This window comes from Gavialis gangeticus, unplaced genomic scaffold, assembly GCF_001723915.1.
Source record: "Gavialis gangeticus isolate Ggan-Ray unplaced genomic scaffold, GavGan_comp1, whole genome shotgun sequence".
In the NCBI taxonomy this organism is placed as follows: domain Eukaryota; kingdom Metazoa; phylum Chordata; order Crocodylia; family Gavialidae; genus Gavialis; species Gavialis gangeticus.
Window position 1 is genome coordinate 5,900,457 of NW_017729000.1, and position 12,866 is coordinate 5,913,322.

Genomic DNA, 12,866 nt, shown 5'->3' on the forward strand with positions numbered 1-12,866 from the left:
TGTGCGTGCGCACGCGCGTCTGAGCGCAGGGGCGCGTGGACGGGGTGTGCACGCGTGTACGGTTCATGGGGTGTCCCTGTGGTTATGTGCATGCGTGTGGCGGGTGGAGGTGACACGTGTGGACGTGGAGGGATAGGGGAGTGTTTGATTGCGTGCGTGTATGGGTGCACACCTGTATGGTTGAGTGGTGTCTGTGTGCATGCGTGTGCACGGGTGTTTGAAGGGTGTGTTTGTGGCTGTGCATGTGTGTGTGTAATGCTGGGAAAGGTGCCTTGCCCTCCGAGCCTGAAACCCAGGCTCAGATTTGGGGGGTGTGGGGTGGAAAACATCAGCTGGTCTCTACTGAGTCAGGCCCATGTAACCAGGCTGCCGTAAAGGCCTGCGGCCAGCAGCGACCTGGGTCTGGGCAGTCCCGGGGAATTTCATAGACTTTCATAGACATTAGGGCTGGAAGGGACCTTGGAAGATCATCGAGTCCAGCCCAAGCTAGCTCTTGCTCTTGCTCTCGCTCTCGCTCTCGCTCTCGCTCTCGCTTCGACAGGGAGGTGCTTCTGACAGCTCAGGGTTGAGAGGCTGTGTTCAGTTTTCCAATGCATGCAACAGACCTAGAAAAAACCCCAGCTCTACTTCTCTCTGTTGCTTTCCTCATGCTTATCCCCAAGGAACACATGCACATGCATTTAATCGTATAGGGTCTCACCCAGAGACACCCAAGCCATCCTCAGCCTCGCACATTGATCCTAAGACATACCCTTATATGTTAGCATGATGCCATAGGTGGATCCATCCACGAAACCCCGAGATGCACGCGAGTGGCTAAGAAACACTCGTTCTCTGACTGACCCCAAGACGCAGCTGTGCACCCACCCTCGTGCAATAGCCTGACTTGTCCCCGGTCCTTCTCCGTGACACGGGGCCCTGGAGCAGCAGTGTTTGCAACAGAGGTGATCCCTGTGTTGCATGTGGTGCGTGCACGCACCTTCCCTGTGTTATCGCTGTAATCGCTCAGTCCGACGCCCAGTTATAAAAAGGACATTGATGTCAAGCTGGAGGGTTTTGTGGGAACAATGCAGTTCATTTCTGTTACCACTTCCTAAGCAAAAGCTGTTGGTGAATGTGGCCTTGTGGAGTGAGAGCGGTTTGGAAAGACAGACGGTGGCTCAGTCAAAGACCTGCCCGCTCAGGAGAGAAGGAGAGCGAATGTGCTTGGCTGAAAAGGGGAGGATGGATTTTGAACTTCTCTGATACCGAACGGTCCCTTCTGGCTTCTCCGTACCACGGGCGCACTTTCATAGCAGTCCTGCGATGCCCTCTGGTGCTTTTTGGACCGTCGTGGTCCAGCTCACCACCCTTCACAACCCCCACCCCGTTCAAACCAAGATCACACCCGGGGCCCAGGCTGGTAACTCCTTGCTGCGGGCGCCTTGCAACCCTCACGCTTTCTTTCTGGGCTCTTGTCTTCCCCAGAGGTGCTTTCTCAATTGTCCGGAGATGTGTGAAGGTGCTGTCGGGACAGGAGTATGCAGCCAAGATCATAAACACCAAGAAGCTGTCTGCCAGAGGTAGGTGCAGTGGAGTGCCTCGGCTCCACTGCCGTGCTCCTCGTGTCCCTGCTGCTTGCTCCAGGGCAATACAGTATAATATTTCACCTGTCGTATCACCTGCCTGAGTCCTGCTGAGGGTCGTGGGGGAGGGGATCTCCATGCATAATGGATCGAGCTGGTTGGCATGAATGGCAGAGTGGTGGATTTTATGTTGGGAGGTGGGGGAGACACAGGCTGCATTTGGGTAAGGGGGGTCATTGAGCAGGGAGGGTGGGTGGCATGTCGGACATCCACAAATCCCATCTCCTCTAGCCTAACTTCTATCTGCATGACACATGTGCCCTGAAACAGTCCCCAGAGCCTCTGCTGGGTGGTTCTGCATATCCTCAACTCCCGAGGACTTGCAGCGACTCAACCCTGCTCCAGGGCCTATGGGGTGGCAATTTTGGAGACCTTGAAGTGCAGGCAAATGTTGGAGTCCCGCCAGCATAAATGATACTGGGACCCAAAGTGGGCAGACAGCTGGTTGCTCTCGGCTAGCTGCCACAGTCAGACTCACCACCAGGCATTAGCTTGTTTGCACTGAACAAATGGCTGGCCCAGGACCATTGTGGGCACGGGGCCCCTACCCCAGTGTCACCTGCATCGATGAACGTTTGCTGCTTGTTTCCGTCGGGGCAATTCTGCACTGAAATCTAGTAGCTTATGGTGTGTGCACACCAGGTTGGGGGGTTATGTCTTGTGCCTCCTGCTTTTTTACACGGCAGGCTGCGACAGCACAAACAAGCGCTGTGTCCGGGCCCCTCAAGTTCAGTTCAGTGAGGTTTTTATCCCAGGCTGGGGTTTTCCCCTCCCCCCGATCTCCCCTGCGTTACATGTTTCTGACTCCTAGGTCTCTGACTCCTGTTTCCCCTCCTCCCCCAGCTCTGAGCCTTGCTCACAGCACTTCCAGGGGTTTTTCTCGCTGTCCAAACCCCTCTTTGCATCTCGTGGGGCTTTCCTATGCCTGTTGCTCTCAGGTGCTGTCTGATGCACGCATGCAGGCTCTCAAGGCTGGAGGAATGTCCAATGCAAGGGGAAATGTCACAGGGGCCGGGAGAGGAGAGTAGCAGGGATGTTAGCCATGGAGTAGCCATGAACATGAAGCCCTAGCAGCATGGGAAGAACGGCGCGGGGGCAAACAGAAGAGAAACAAGCAGCTTTTGCTTGCAATCTCCGTTCTCAATGCCATCTCTGCTAGCCCCTGTCCACGGCTGTGGGGGCTGGGGTTGCTGCAGGGAAGCTGGAGGGGGAAGGAGGTGCTGACTGGAGCCTGCAAGCAGAGCTGCACCTGCTTTTCCCCGGGGCCCTGCCCACACTTTGCTCCATCGCCCGCAGCGCCCGCAGCTGCCCCAAGCGCGTTTGCAAGCGAAACGCTCTCCTGGGGAAAGAAAGCACAGGCCAACCTGTGACAAACGAAAGAGAGAATGGCAGGAAAGACTAAACTCTTCATTGCAGAAATGCCCCCTCCTCTCCCACCCTGCTGCCCCCGGGAACCCCCCCTTCCAGCTGCAGAAACATCGCCCGCTTTGCTCTGCCACGTGGGCCCTGCATCCTCTTCCCCAGCGCTGCCCTCAGAGGAGCCCAGTCAGCAGCCGCGGCGGCCTGGCACGAGGAGAGCAGCGTTGGGAATGACAGTTCAGCGCGCTCGGTCGCAGCTGCCGGTCCCACGTGGCCCCGTGCCTGGGCTCCCGTGGCTGCGCACACGGTAATGCACGTGGCATGAAGGGCGGCTGCATAATTGATCAGAGCTGTTCTCGCCTGCGCCGGGGTTGACCGGGGTCTCCGAGACCCAAAACTGTCAAGCAGGATGTAGGATCCATTTTTCTCCCCAGCCAGAGCAACCAATGAGTCCGTGGCGGCCCCCACCGAGCTCCTTGTCCACGGCACCGCAGGCCGGCCGTGAGCAGGCATTGCCCCGAGTTCAACGTTGCCCCACCGGGCCTGTCCCCAGCTGCTACCTGACCCCTATCAGCCTCATATTTCACTCGCCCTTGCCCCCAGATACACAGAGCCAAGCTAGAGAGCCGGCTCTTTCCCAGCAGCCGGCATCCCGCCGCTTGCCTCCAGGCTCTCAGACCCGACATTGCCGGTTTATACCACGGTTTGTCCCACGGCAGACGTGCTGTGGTAATTTGGACTCAGACCCAGCCCTTAATTAAGGGCTCCCTCGTCTGTGGCTGGGGGCTTTGCCTGCTTTGGAGGGTGCAGCATCCCCATGGTGGAGGAGAGGTTGGACTCGGCGGCCACAGGCCGGGGGGGGGACTCTTTCGAGAGGTGGCCGGACACTGACAGCCCTGCTCCTGGATGATTAAATCCAGTTGTGGGCTGCCTGACACAGGAGCCTTGATTTCCTCAAGGGCAGCCCAAGCCCTTTTTGGTGGCCCACGTTGAGTGGGAGCAGCTCCTAAACCAGCAGTCGTGGCTGTGGGCTCTCCAACCCACGCAGTCCCCAAAGTGTCGGAGGCCGGCAAGAATGGGTCGAGGCTCGGGTCTGTTGACCCCGCCACCCTGGTGCAAGCTTCAGCTGGTGGCCCCGGCTCGCCTCCAGGCCTCGCTTTGTTTCTGCCTGGTCCGCCGCAGAGCCGTCTCCCCAGCATACCTTGGGGCTGGCTAACGCCTCCCGCATCCCACCCTTCCCCTGCCTTTGCCTCCACCGCTCTCCTCCCATTCCCTATTCCTCCCCTTTGCTCGCTCCTCCATGCTCCCATCCTCATCCCATTGCCTCCAGCCTTCCTCTGCACCTACCTCCACCCCATTCACGGCGTCACAGCATCACGACCCCATCCTGCACACCCTTCCTCTACCTGCTTCCCTCTCCCTGACCTCCATCCCGTAACCTCTGCTCCCACGTGCTCATCCCCACCTCAAATACAGCAGAGTCCATGCAAAATAAGCCCCTGCCAGGTTAACCCGACAAAATCACTCACTACGCTTCAGCCCCTGGGCACTAGACGAGGAAGTCCTCCAGATCTCTCATCCCCTCTCTCGGGTTTCCGTTACTCCCATTACCTGCATAAATTAAATGCTATGGTCCTCGGGGCAGGGACTTGCTTTAATGTATACGCGGAGATCGGCATGCATCCCCTTTGGCACCGTATAAATCATGCAGCATCTGCGCACACAAGTTGGCTGTGTTGTCATTGCCGTTCCCGCCGGGGTAGGCCCGTGCTTTCCATCTCGGCGTTCTCGAAAGCTAGAGGCTTGACCTGTTACCTGCGGCTCCGGGGAGTTACACCAGCCGTGCTCCTTGTGCGAGCGTCTCTTCTGGGAGCCCAGGTGGACGTGCAGTTGTCTGTGTCCCAGGCTGCGCCTTGCAAAGGGAAAATTGATAGCGGTGGAGCAGGGTGTCAAAAGCCCTACAGCCGAGGAAGATTGATCGCCAAGAGCTGTGCACAAGCGGGAGCCGTGCATTGTGTTTTATAACTGGGTAATGCTCCACCCGCTGTAAATAAAATGGAATTGGGCTTTATGTAATGCGGTTCTTACTCAAAGTGCCAAAGCACTTTATAAAGCCATGAGTAAGTGCAGTCAGTGTGTAGGCAAACACAGCAGCTGTTATGCACTCAGCTGTACCTCGCTGCCGTGGATGCTACAGCCTGAGTTACTGGGAGCAGCGCTGAGCCGGGCCTCTGCCTTCTGCCCAGACACCCCGGGGTGGGCACCGCTGCCCCAGCGCTGTGCAGGGATCCCAGCCCTGGGGGTGCAGAGATCAGGTCCTGTGCTGATCAAGTGTATTTTGGAAAAATGTTTCATGTACCAGGTCAAATTAGTGAGATCAGTTCTGGACCTTTTGAATCACTCAGAAGCCTTAGGTGGCCCTGCTACCAGCAAGTATCTTCCACCCCAGATACTTCAGATACTTCCAAAGCCTTTGGCGGGCATCCTATGTGCAGGCCCAGACCCAGAGGAGCGGGGTTGGATGCCCCCGAGATTTGCTTGCCCTCAGCTGTACGGCCACAGGAGCGAGCTAGGGAGGAGTCTCCCATCCATTTTTCTTTTTTTAAAATATATTTCTATATCAAATCCAAACCCAGGTGGATTCTTCCTGGGTGACTGGCAATGGGGCTTGGCAAAGCTGTCCCTCACATTCATCCCCAGCCTGGGCACTGAAGGCTAGTCCCTTCTCTATGTGCTTCTGCATCGGCTCGCCCGAGAAAAGGAGCCTGGCTCTTCATTTCACTGCCTGGCTGGTCTGTGCGCGGCTTGGCCCAAGGGCGATCCCGGGAAGGGAAGGAGCCCGATGCCTCACCCTGCTGCTGCTGGTTCCTCCTCCGAGAAGTCGAGGCCTGGGCCGCCGTTGCGGCCTCCCTGGTCATTGCGGGGTGCGATGCGCGGCGAGGTGCCTGGAAATGGGCAAAGCGCTGTGTTTGCTTCTCAAACGCAATTATTCATCTCTCCCAAAGTAAAAAAAACAACAAACTCCTTTCAAACCCTAAAATAGAACAGCCGTTTGCAAGCTTCCCACACAGCTCTGCCTGTGCGCCTCAATCTGACCCGTGGCAGCACACGCACGGCTCCTCTTCCCCAGCCCCTCCTCATCATGTGGTCTTGGACCCCCCCAGCTCCTCCAGTGTCCCCCACTTTTCATTGGAGCTGCCTGGCTCGCCCCGTCTCTGCAGCACAGCGTTGTCTACGGGTACAGCCCCCGTTCTGCCAGTGCCCCTCGCACTTGACCCCTACACCTCCCCCTTGTGCTGGGTCTTGCCTTGACCCACCAGCCACATTGCACTGTTCCTGGGGTGAGTTGCACAGACATGGCAGAGATGAGGTTCGACTCGCCCAGTGCCTTTTCCATTTGAGCCCTAAAGCCAGTCCCGATGAGCCGGTCATCTCTTACCTTACCCACTTCCCAGCGATTTCTGGGGGAATAAGCTGTGCTCAGGCAGAAGTGGCTGGTGCATGCCGCGTGGAGGGGACACGGTCACCAGCTTGGCACTTAGCTTCTCTGTGCACATCCAACTTGACCGCCAGCGAGCCCAACGAGGCGACACGTGGCAGATTTCTGAGCTTCCAGAAAGACCAGATTGAGCAATGCTATTTCTGTTTGGTTTCTTCCTGTGCTCCCTCTTCATCCTCTTCCCAGGCTTGCATTCATCTGTTGCTCCCGCACGAGCCCAGCATCCTCCTTCTCCCTTCCCTGGGGAAGCCTCCTGCTCTGGATCCAATCCCCAGGTTCTGGCAGCAATGGATGCAACCGAGTCCTGGGAGCATTGGGACACAGATCTCGGCCTGCTACCAAGGAGCTTGGTTACTAACCATGGGAGAGCCAGAGGGTCCTGGCTGAGCAAGGGGCCATGAGACGGCATCCTGTGACAGTGGTAACCCAGGGACAGGGAGGGAAGGCACCTGGGCAGGTGAGGAGAGTTGGCAAAGCTCTCCTTCAAAGCCCTGCCCGGCGTCTAGCCCAGGAGGCAGATAATCAAAGCCCTGAAGGCAGCGATCTCCCCAGCATCCCCAGGGTGGGAGCTGCGGGACCACCATTTGCACGGCTTCTTGAGGGCAGCAGGGGAGGCTCCTCCGGCGATGCAGCCTGGCCTCGGTCTCCACCCCGGGAGGCTGCTCAGAGCCCCCTGGGTAGGAGCGACCCACAAAACCAGCAGCCGAAGCCCAGCTGGATGACTCTAGGTAACAGCAATCGCTGACTAGGCATCTTCCCTGCTCCTGCCATGTCTCCCAGCCTTCATGCCCTCCCTCGGCCCCACAGATCCTGCAGAACAGCCCCATGCTGTGCTTAACAAGGCTTAACCACTCTCCGCTTCTCAGCTCTTCCAGGCCCCGCTCCAAGGCGCTCGGGGTGCTCTGGAACCAGACTTCCTAACCAAGGCCAAGCTCGTCACGTTGTTTAATGCAGCGCCGGGAGGTGGCACATACCGCAGCGCCGGGGAGGGGCTGAGAACCTGCACACAATAGGATAGGAAGTCAGCCCACTCTCTGCCATGCTCCAGGAGGGTTACATGCCAGGCCTGTGTGGGAGGAAGCAAAGACAGAGAGGCACGGCTGCTGCACAGGCGTGGGTGCCCGTATGTGTGTGCAGGAAAAGGGGCACCTGTGTTTGGCACATGTAGCTGGAGAGGCGCCAGGGTACTGCCTGCGCATGCTACAGGTAGTCTGTTTAGCCCTCCCATGCGAGCATCTCAAGCAAGCATCTTGCAAGCATTTCAAGCATTTGCAGGCATCTTGGAATAAGCATCCCAGGGAAGCAGATAAGCCCATGGAGCAGTAAAAGCTGAGGCACCAGAAAGGCAAATGCCTTGCTTTTCTTGCCTCTTTATCATAAAGTCATAGAGAAGTCGGACTGGAAGGGACTTGCAGACGTCACCTCTAGTCCAACCCCCTGCCTGAGGCAGGATCAGCCCTGTCCAAACCATCCCAGACAAACCCATCTACAGTGTAGCTGGAAGCTCCTGCTGTTCTCATCCTGACACACCCAGGGGCGCAAAGCGCATCCGTGTCAGGGACGACAAAGGCCTCAGGAAGAGACAGAGACCTGTTGCTTATTCATGGGTGGATGATCAAACTTAACCCAAAGCTCATACCAAGAATACGGCTCCCTTTCTCTCCCACCTTTGCACACATTTCTATCTTCAGCTAGGATTTCTTGCCTGCCCAAGGGATTTAGGGGCTCACGTTACAGTTAACAGACTTGTACCCTTCACCCACATAAGCGCTTCTGAAAATCCGAGCCCTACCTCCTGTCTGGGGCAAGGGTCCTGACTGCCAAAACCTTGTCCCTGCAGAGAGGTTGTTCTCAGGGAGAAGCAGGGCACAGCTCATCTCCTGAGGTTCCCAGCCCACAACAGATCTGCATCCAGACTGATGCAAGCTGAGCCACCCCTGATGCTAGCCCTGCTTCTCCGGGAGGGGAGCAGATGATTAGCACGTGTGTAAACAGATCTCAGTCTTCCAGTGAGTGGACAGGCCAAAACTCTTGCTAAAAACCCAACAACCTGCTACATCCTGCCTGCCCCGAGAATGCCAGGGGCCACAGGACTGGGGCACTGGACGCTGCAGCTGGCAGGAATTTGGGGACAATATCCCCTTCTTATTTTTCCCACTGGGATGTGAGCAATATATTGATAACAAGCCAAGTCTGCCCTGATCTCCCCAAAATCAGTGACCAAGAATTTGAATCATCCTGATATGGAAACACTAACCCCGGTACGGTGGTCTGCTTGGGAATTCACATCGTGACTCCAGTGCATGGGCTGAGCGCTGGATCATCTGGGGCAGGGGGACCCACATCCCACTTCCCAACAGCACCACACAGGTATCCTGTCCACTGCACGGACCATGGACCAGCTGTCCCACGAGAGCAGAAGTCCTTTGTTCCCACTTTAGTGGCTGGTTGGCTTTACAGGATACGTCAACTATGGACCCCAGCTGCTGAAAGCCTCTCCTTTAGCTCAAATAGAGACTCTACCTTAATGCTGATGGCTGTGGGTTGAAACCAGGGGCTCTTCTCAACACCCCAAAGCACCACAGTGAATCCGTGTCTCTGCAAGAAGTTACCCAAGCAGGAAACAGGGCTGAGCCCTGAGCTTTGACTCCTGCTTCCCTGGAAGCTTGAGATCCCAAAGAGCAGCAGATGCTCAGACAGCAAATAACAAACCCCCTCCCCACGGCATGTAGTGGCTACGGGCTGCTCATTGCAGCAGGTGCAGCCATTGCTCCATCCTGCACCTTGCGTCGTGGTGCTAAATAATTCAGGGCACGTAGATAACGGTTATTGCTCACGTGTTGGGGCATTTTCCTAACAGCTCGTGTCTCTGCAGACACTTGCAGTGGCAGGTTGGTAGAGAAGGGGAAGGAGGACCTATTCCCCCTGGAAGCAGTTACACAGATGAGGGGAAAGGACTTGCGTGTTGCTCTGTTCACAGCGATCTGTGGGCCTGCATGGTTCCTCATGGCCTTGAACCCATAGGGAGCTGTGTCAAGCACAGCTCAGCTGTATAGCCCCTGGAAGTCACAGGCTGGCGATGCAATCCCCATTGCCTCGGTCCTGGGGAAGCGATGGGTCCTCCCTACCCGTGCTCTCCCATGATGACCTGCCTCCATCCCCTCTGACAAGCCAGGGTCCATTTCCCATTGCACAAGCGCCCCTCACTTTGCACCGTACGAAGCACTGGCTCCCTCCCGGCCATCCCCCACTGTGCTATCAAGGGCTGGCGGTGGTGGTGCCGTCCCGCCGGCGGCGACAGGTTGTGGCGGTGCAAACACAGGGCCCAGCAGAAGGCAAGGCTGGGCGGGGAGGGAGGGAGACATTTGTTCCTCGGCTCCGGCTGCGTGGCAGGACTGGGCAGGAGAAACCTGTGAAATCGCATTAGTGGATCAGGAGACGCGGGGGCGGCCGGGGGCGGGTTTGAAGCGACAGCTCAGTGATGGACGCCCTTCAGATGCTGGAGGATGATGAGGGGGGAGTCCAGGAAATGGCTCCCACTTGCTCTCCTCTCTGCCAGGGCTCAGCCTGGGTGCGGGAACCCAAAGCTCTGAGCTGCATCCGAGAGGTGGAGGAGAAAGCGTGCCCATCTCAGAGACCTCTCGGGCAGGTCCGGCCTCCTCCCTCTCCAGCCAGCGATCCATCTACCGAGCCCCTGGTTTGGTTGTAATTCCTAGTCAGCACCCTGATGTCCAAACCTGAGACCAGCCTTTGGGCAGCCTCTGCCTTGCAGGGCATGTGCAGTACCAGGGGCTCGAGCCACGTAGCCGATGGGGAGGAAGCTGCTCTATGCTCAGATGCCCCAAGGAGGCCTTGTGCTGTCTGAATCCGAGTGATTCAGCTTCGATTCTCTCTCCTCTTCCTCAGGAAACAAGCAAGGAGAAAGGCAGGTGATGGGTAGACCCCAGGGCTGCACAAGTTCAGGCCTCCTGGTTCCTACCCCTGGGTGGGCACGGCTGCATCTGCATGGGCGTCCTCCGGACAGCCCCTGTCCCACTCCCTGGAGCTCTGCTGCGCCCTTCCCCGGGATGTGTCCCGGGTGGTCCCCAGGAATGGGACCTGCTAAGGGAGATGCCAGCATGAATGGAAGAGGATGAGGACAAGGGTCCTCAAGCTGCAGCTGGATGAAATTCTGCGGCCTGGATAATGCCGTTGGTCAGATGGATCAACAGATGATCCAGTCACATCTGTTGTCCTTGGTGGGGGAAATGGCCTTCTCAGGGCAGCTCCGTGGCTCTGATGCCACGAAGGACCACCGAGAGGTGCCACATGGCTCTGAGCCACGTGTGCAATACAGCCCCACGCTGGGCATCTCCGACCCTCTATCGGCTGGCACACCACCCCCTCCGGACATGAGAGCGTGCATTGAGTAACCACACTGCTTGCTGCTGCCTGGGTACCACATTATCGGGGAGCAGCGGAGGCATCGGGGAGAGGTCTGGGACGAGCAGCCAGGGCTGTCGCGGGTGAACTCTCAGCCAAGGTCGAGGCAGCTGAATGCCGGAGCACAGCAGCGACTGCAAGAGCTGGTCTGCACTGCAGTGACTGCATCAATGTGGGGTTTTAAAACCAGCCTAGGCAAAACTGGCCATAGGAGCTGGGCAGGTAAAGCCCCTCGCCTGCTAGTGGATCTAGGGGGAGAGGGGTGGAATAACCCCCCCGCCCCCTCCACCACCACCACGAAGGCCCTGCACCTGGGGAGAAGAAGGGGGAGCAAACAGGGCACTGGGAGCAGACCCCGGATGTCTCCCCAGTAGCGCCAGCTCAAGTCCTTGTTGCTACAGCCTTGACGCTGGAGTGAATAGAGTCGGGCAGGTAAGACTCCATTCCCCTCCCTGCTTCCCTGCATCCCCCTGGTCTCTGCCGGGCAGTATAATCACCCTCACCTCTGCCTGGGGTGCTGAAGGAGCTTGCTATGCCTCTGGCCGGGGCCCACGCACTGGTAGCACCAGTAATGAGATGTGCAAACACAGTTCACAAGATAAACCCGGAGATTTCGCATAGGAACCCGCAGCATCAGACCCGTTCTGCCCTGCCGTGGCCCGAGTTCTTTGCAGCAGTATCGCTCTCATGTTTTTTTGTAGTCAAAAAATGAGCGAAAGCTAGGAGCTGGCATTTTCCACAGGGGGCCCTAAGTCAAACGAGACGGGCCTCGAGCCTAAAGAAAGGGCAAGACCGGCTGCTCCAGGCTGTGAGCCAAGCTGGGCTGTAGCAATAGCCAGTGCTGGGACATGCACAGCTCGAGCAATAAACCTGTTTTTTCTGGCGGCTTCATTCCTGATATCATGAAAATACATCAGCAAATCGTTGCCGTGGGAATGCGGCTCTTCCCAGGAAGGCTGTTCCAGGGACTGAGAAGGCACTTTAATGCGGTGGAACAACAACACAACATGATTTTCCAAAATCGCTGCACCGTGCCCCAGAACAAAATGCTTTCCAGCTCCATTATCAAGCTGGCTCCCATAAAGCCGAATTGCTGCACTTCCTTACACCTGGCGAAGCTCGCCCAGTGGATGAGATAGGATGATAGCTCATACACAGGTTACAATATACTCGTATCCTCATATACAGGATCCCAGAGCTTTGTGGTGCTTTCCAGCTTGGGGTTTGGTTCAACCCGTTGTAAATGCCGGGTCTGGTCCCTGCACTGGATTTCACGGACATCCGCAAGGCAGGCGTGCTTGTGTCCAGTGACCGTTCTGGTCCCTGCCCCTCGTGGTCTTGGAAGGGGGAGGAAAATTGGGGATGAGAAGTTATATGCAGCAGCCTGTTTGCAAGTGCACAAGCCCGTGGGGCCAGGGGAAGCAGTGGGCTGTACTTCCCATCTCATGCTCTCCAAGACTGTTTCTACAGAGCTCTTCTGGGGGCAAAAGGACACAAGGGGAAAATGAGTTGCGGTTTGCATCGGCGCGCACACGTTGGCGGTGGGGACTGAAAGATAACGCAGGGTGATAGGGGAGCCAGAGCTAGGCTGGGCTCATAAGCGTGGCAATAAATGATCTGCTGGAGCCTGCTAAGTGCCTGATGTTATGGCACCTCGGGTACAGTGTGAGACTGCCGTCCTCAGGCTTATAATCACCTCTAAATACACAATCAGCCAGGGAGGGGAGAACGCCAGCTGCTTAATGCCACACATCTCGCTTTCCCTGTTTCAGCACTGACCTCGCCTGGGTTGTGTTGGTTTTTTTCGAGAGAAGCACTGAAAATAAAAACGGAGCAGGCAGGCTGATGGGAGGAGAAAAAGCAAGCGGGAAAGGCAGCGGAGAAGGGAAAGGACAAAGTCAAACCAAGGCAGAGAGGCTGCGAGAAAGGAGAAGCCCTGAGCTGGCAGTGCCTTTGAGACC

At 57.0% G+C, this 12,866-nt stretch overlaps 1 protein-coding gene across 3 annotated transcripts in view; it reads left to right on the forward strand.

Moving 5' to 3' along the window:
• The window catches only part of CAMK2A (calcium/calmodulin dependent protein kinase II alpha), a 71,021-nt gene that overhangs the window by 13,161 nt on the left and 44,994 nt on the right, over positions 1-12,866 (forward strand). For all 3 annotated transcript variants that reach the window (XM_019506142.1, XM_019506144.1, XM_019506143.1), the window contains exon 2: positions 1,468-1,562. In XM_019506142.1, the coding sequence (XP_019361687.1) occupies positions 1,468-1,562 (95 nt within the window). The remainder of the gene's footprint in view (positions 1-1,467; positions 1,563-12,866) is intronic.